Source organism: Sinocyclocheilus rhinocerous, unplaced genomic scaffold, assembly GCF_001515625.1.
Source record: "Sinocyclocheilus rhinocerous isolate Xijiao unplaced genomic scaffold, SAMN03320098_v1.1 scaffold1337, whole genome shotgun sequence".
Lineage (NCBI taxonomy): Eukaryota > Metazoa > Chordata > Actinopteri > Cypriniformes > Cyprinidae > Sinocyclocheilus > Sinocyclocheilus rhinocerous.
In genome coordinates this window covers 51,109-57,386 of record NW_015631709.1, presented here as the reverse complement: position 1 = coordinate 57,386, position 6,278 = coordinate 51,109, and the positions used below count along the sequence as shown (strand labels likewise).

Below are 6,278 nucleotides of genomic sequence, written 5' to 3'. Positions count from 1 at the left end.
TGCCCCGCGGAGCTCCCAGACACCACCAACCTCGACTGGAAGGAGGCAGTCATCTGGTGTCTGGAGAGCCTCCGATCCTGATCCAGAACCCCTCTGCCAGCCGTTCCACAGTCAAGCCCGCTGGCCACTCCTAAGTCAAGCCTGCTGGCCGCTCCTAAGTCAAGTCCGCCGGCCGCTCCGAAGTCAAGACCGCCGACCACACCTTTCACCCCGAACCTAAAGCGGAATCGAAGGAGGAGAAGGCGGTCGGCTCCAGCCCCAGAGCTCGCTCCAGTGTCAGCTCCAGCCCCAGAGCTCGCGGCTCCTGTCCCCGAGTTTAGCCCAGAGAGGGCTCCAGTCCCCGAGTTTAGCCCAGAGAAGGTTCCAGTCCCCGTGTCCAGCACAGAAAGGGCTCCAGTCCTCAAGTCAAGCCCAGGGAGGTCCACAGTTCCCGAGGCACGGTTGATTTTAAAGTGGCCTTTCGCTGTGTCCAGCTCAAGCACCTTTGGTAGCCATGACGCAAAAAATGCAGTGGACTGAGAGCCTTCAAACCCCTCTTTGAGCCCTATAATTCGTATATATTCTCACCTTGACCTGTTCTCCAAGCCGTCCACCTTTTCAGCCAGCATCCACAATGCTGTGTCTTCTATCTTCTATCTCAGAGAGTCTGCGCTCCGCATCGCTAATACGTTTAGTGTTGTCTTCAACGTGCTGCGAAATAACATCCAAAACATTCGTTAACAGACAATGTCTCATCCAAAACATTGCTGATGCACTCCGTGACTTTGCATGTAAGCTTAAGTGAGTTGCCACATTTGCATGTACCGCAATCATGTGAATCAGCATCGGCAGGTCTGCACTGAAGATTTTGTTGGGCTTTTGGACATTTTTCAGTCGAAAAAGTACCTCCATCTTTGCTAGACATGTTGTTAAAAGTCCAGGTAAAAGTCGAAAAAAAGCCTCCATGCACCCTCTCAGCTCCCAGAACAAATTAGATTTATTTTAATTTATAACAAATTTATTCATTGCACCCTCTCAGCTCCCAGAACAAATTAGATTTATTTTAATTTATAACAAATTTATTCATTCATTCATCTCTCTCTAATCTATTTATTTACATTTTCTTTTGGCCCACCAATGTTACACTATTAAATAAGTGAATGAAGAAGACACACAAAGTTGAGACATTTTCTTTATTATATTGAGTTCATAATACTTGCGTATTCTTGAATTATGTTTATTTCTGTTTTGTTATACAAACAGCCATATTGTTTCTGAATAGGGGAAGTTGTTCACTTGCTATAGCATTGCTATACTATATATCTGACCCATGTCATGAGTGCAGTGACAGTTATCCAGGCTAAGAAATTTTAATGTATAATAAATATATAATTGTTGCAAAGATTTACTGGCAGTAAAACGCAAAATCTCAAGTTAAAAGGTTCATAAAATGTGATGTACATCATGATTTACAATCATACAATCACTGAATACTGTTAATAAAAATATATTTACTACAGCTATTTGGAAGCTTTTATAATCCATAGAATTTTTTTGCGAATTTCAGGAAAATTCAAACCATAAACAAGAGGGTTCAGGATGGGTGGTACTATAAGAAACTCTAGTGAAAGAATGATCGACAGCCCTATAGGAAGCTCCAAAGTCGCAAACCGACTCAAAGTGACCTCGCAAAAAAGAGCAACTGAGAAATTTAAAAGAATCACTATGTGCGGAATACAAGTTTGATATGCTTTTCTCCTGAAATCCAGTGAGCTTTTTCTACAAATGATAAGAATTTTAACATAAGAATATAATATAAAATGTAATGGTATAATAAGAGTTGTGGTCATATTGAAAAAACCAAAAACATTATTAGCAATAGTGTTTCCACAAGAAAGCTTGACAATTTCCCAGTTGTGACAATACACCTTCCACAGTTTGTTACCACACATCGTCAGTCTGGCATTTAATATACCAGCAATACCAAGACAAATCATTGGATAAATCCAGCTTATAGCTATTAAAACAGATAAAACCCTGGGGGTCATTATGTTGTTGTATTGTAATGGTTTACAGATTGCTACATATCTGTCAAACGCCATTAACATTAATATTATATTTTCATTTGCTGCATATGAATAAATGACAAAAGCCTGTAAGATACATGCTTCACGACAGAGACTGAGTGTGTATCAGACAGCAAGTCTGTCAGTAACCTTGGGAAAAAAGCAGCTGTTCCAAATACAGAGTTGACGGACAGACATGAAATTAGAATGTACATGGGATGGTGCAATGTCCTTTCCAGAAAAATTACAAGAATAATAAGGGCATTAAAGAATACAATAGCACAAAATACAACAAATCCCAAACTGAAAAAAGCATATCTTATGTACCCAATATTTTCAAACAACATCAAGTAAAAATATGTTCTATTTTCCATTATCCGTTAAGCAAAGAATGGATTCATTGACCTGAAGATGAGAACAGAAAAAGTTAATGTGCTCTTTATGTATCTTAAAAATAAACAGTTTCATGGTTCTCAGCTTTGAATAACTGCAGCCAAGACGTTTTATATAATGCAACAGAAAAAGTTAATGTGCTCTTTATGCATCTTAAAAACAAACAGTTTTCATGGTTCTCAGCTTTGAATAACTGCAGCGAAGACGTTTTATATAATGCATCATGTAAATATAAAGTACTGTATGAATTATTCAATCAGTTAAACAATATACATGCAATTGCATTACCAGAAATACCTTCTGTGATACAATCTGAAACTGCTATCACTTCATCTACAAATAATGTAGCGCATGTGCAGAGAATTAGCTCTACTAAGAGTCACCAGTACATGCTATTATTTGTAGTATAAAACATGTCTCTTGAGACATCTCTGCTGTGGCTTGATTTGCATAAACAGCACAGACTCCTCAGAAGTTGTCCTTAACTAGAAACATTAAAACGGGTTGTGTGGTACAGTGGGTAAAACTCTTGTAACTCAAATCTGATAACCACAAGCTATTGTTACAAAAACATTGCTACAAAATACAGATTTTTACACACTTTCAAATTACATTAAAAAATGCATACTTTTAAGCCTGAAAAGACTTGTGTTGGTTGAAAATGTGCAGTGTGGTGGGCAACACAAGTAATGAGGTTTGTGAGCCTTTGGAAAGGCATTTTATTTGAAATGAAGTTTCAACATAATATTTAAGGTTTCTGAGGGGATATGGTAGATTTGTAGACTTGGTTGCACCTTTTTTCTCAGTTGTGTTTATTTTTAGATGGCAAAAGGTCATGTCTTATCACAGCCTTTGCCAGCAGGTGGTGATATTGATCTGGGTATAATTTAGCAGTGTGTGACATATGCACATCTCCTAATATTATGATTATGATGTTAAATAATTTGTGCTTGAAATCACGTGGGCATTCTCATTGTGATAAATATTTCCTTGATATTGTGTCTTGTTAAAGTAAGACGAATACAAGTAAGTCGATCCTTTTTACAATGATTAATCTTGTTGTCTAGTTATAATAATGTAGTTATAATAATGGCGGCACAATGCACATGATTTGCCTGCTTCTGTAGAGATCATATTACTGATCTACTACTTAGCAGTTCCTTACAATATATTAATAATACAATAGTGGTAGTGTTTTAAAACATTATTAAAACACTGATTTACACTATTGTGCAAAAGTCTTAGGCCATTAGTATTTTCACCACCAACAAAAAATGAATAAATAATAAAATAAATAAATAAATACAATGGTTTTAAGTCAGTTATTTTTATCTTTTGCTGTAGTGTGTCAGAAGGAAATATCAGTTAACGTTTCCAAACATTCATTTTGCCATTAATTGTAATAATCCAGTGAGATTTTTGAATCCACGAGGAGTTTGACAACAGCCAATGTTCCACACAGAGATCTGATCTCACCATCATCCAATCCATCTGGAATTATCAATAGGTTATGAATCCATAGTTTTCCCTGGCTGAGACTGTGCTTTAGCATTAGGTTAAATGTGACTTAACCTGTTCTGTCAACTCTGCACTGGCTCCCTATTAAACATCGAATACATTTTAAAATCTTGCTAATTACTTATAAAGCCCTGAATGGTTTAGCTCCTCAGTACTTGAGTGAGCTCATATCGCATTATTGTCTTCACGTCCACTGCGATCTCAAAACTCTGGCCATTTGATAATACCTAGAATATCAAAATGAACTGTAGGTGGCCGATCCTTTTCCTATTTAGCGCCCAAACTCTGGAACAATCTGCCTAGCGTTGTTTTAGAGGCAGACACACTCTTGTCAGTTTAAATCTAGATTAAAGACCCATCTCTTTAACCTGGCATATACATAATATATACTATTGCATTTATATAAATCAAATCCATTAAAGGATTGTTAGGCTGCATAAATTAGGTCAACCCGGAACCGGGAACACTTCCTATAACACCCGATGTACTCGCTACATCGTAAGAAGAATGGCATCTACGCTAATATTAGTCTCCTTCTTGCATTATTATGCTTTTATATTATGATTATATATTCAGTGACATAAAATGGTCTTAAAATGACAATAATATTGTTTATCGCAATTATTTCTGGGGCAATATATCGCACAACAACAAGATGTTATCGTGACAGGCCTAGCGATACCGCATCCCACAGCTTCACAGCTGAACCTCAAAACTGCCTGTGCTTGTCCACTCTGTAATTCATTTGTGCCTCTTTGAAACCCAATTGTTCTGCATTAATACCTTCTGCCTAAGAGCGGGGCACAACCAATTATCTAGGATAGTTTACTGTTCTTTTTTTAAACTAGAAATTGCAGACACCGATTAAAAACAACAAAGCTACTCAGTTGGAGAGAATTAAGATATGGATAATAAATATTGAGAAGGTTTCGCCTGGCCAGAGGAGAACTGGCCCCCCGACTGAGCCTGGTTTCTCCCAAGGTTTTTTCTCCATTTCTGTCACCGATGGAGTTTTGGTTCCTTGCCACTGTCGCATTTGGCTTGCTTAGTTGGGGATGCTTGACTGATTGCACAGACAATATTGGAAGAGAGCTGAACTGGATGATGACATCACTGAATCATCAATGAACTGATTTTATCAGGAAAAATTACTCTTTGTTATTGTCTTCATGCATTGTTGACAAACTGTTTTCCTATTTGAAAATGTAAAGCTGCTTTGACACAATCAGTATTTTATAAAGCGCTATACAAATAAAGATGACTTGACTTGACTTAGATTTGGGGTTTAGTGTTGATAGAGTTAACTTAAGGCTGATATTCTGTCCCAGATCATGGCTTGTTATATGTTATTAATTGACTGATGCCTGGTCCAGTTATTGTGTGGTTCTTGTCTGTAATCCTAGGGCCATATTCACCAGAAATCATTAGGCTAAAAGTTCCTCCTAATGTAGAATTTTAGGAGCAACTCTTAAAAACTAGGGGTGAATTGCTCCTAATTGTAGGATTTGTACATTTCAGTAATTCACCAAACTGAAAGTAGCTCCTAAACCAAGGACATCGATATCCCTAAGAGTGACTGAAAATGATTCAAAGCATGCTTGCTCATCTGCATCTCAACCAAGTAAATATGCTAGAATATTACAATGACATCAAATTTTATATGTTATTGTCTAAATTGCAAAGATGTTTTATTAGTTTTGTCTTCCTTTGTCTATTTTTCTGTTTTATTCTTTGACATGCTAACAGATTTTTTTTATTTTTCATTTATTTATTTTTCAAAGTTGTTTAAATATATTGACACCTTAGTTTAATAGATTAGGAGCATCTGAATAGAAATAGCGATAGATATGTAATCAATACTTGACTATGTTGTTTTTGTGTTTGCCTGCTATTCTACACTAACAACCGCGAAGCATAGCAGGATGATTTAAAAGAACATGTTCATAAAAAGTGCCATCATCCAGAGTAACATGGTCATATCTGCCTTTCCCTACTCAGGGAACCATGGTTACATAAGTAAACTGAGACGTTCTCTCTTCAGTCGAAAAGTAATTAAGGTTTTTGATGAAAAAATTCCAGGAGCACGTAATACGTAATTGTCACACTCCTGTGGACTGTTGATTGTGGTTTCTCCCTCTGTGTCCATATTTGGTTATTCCTGTTCTCATTATTAGATAATCACCTCATTGTGCTCACCTGTCTGCCCTCGTTATCTGCCCTATATCAGTTCCTATCTATTGTGTTCTAGTTTGTCGGTTATTGTGAATATTACCTCGTGTGTGTGTGTTCCTGACCTGTCTGGATTTACCTATTGTGGATTAA

General features: G+C 37.1%; 1 protein-coding gene across 1 annotated transcript; it reads right to left on the bottom strand.

Annotated features, from left to right (window-relative positions):
• Positions 1-1,499: 1,499 nt before the first annotated feature.
• Positions 1,500-2,419, bottom strand: LOC107741822 (putative gustatory receptor clone PTE03). The gene is given in 2 exon segments (XM_016554600.1): positions 1,500-2,153; positions 2,156-2,419. Coding segments are annotated over 2 exon segments (918 nt in total).
• Positions 2,420-6,278: the final 3,859 nt, after the last annotated feature.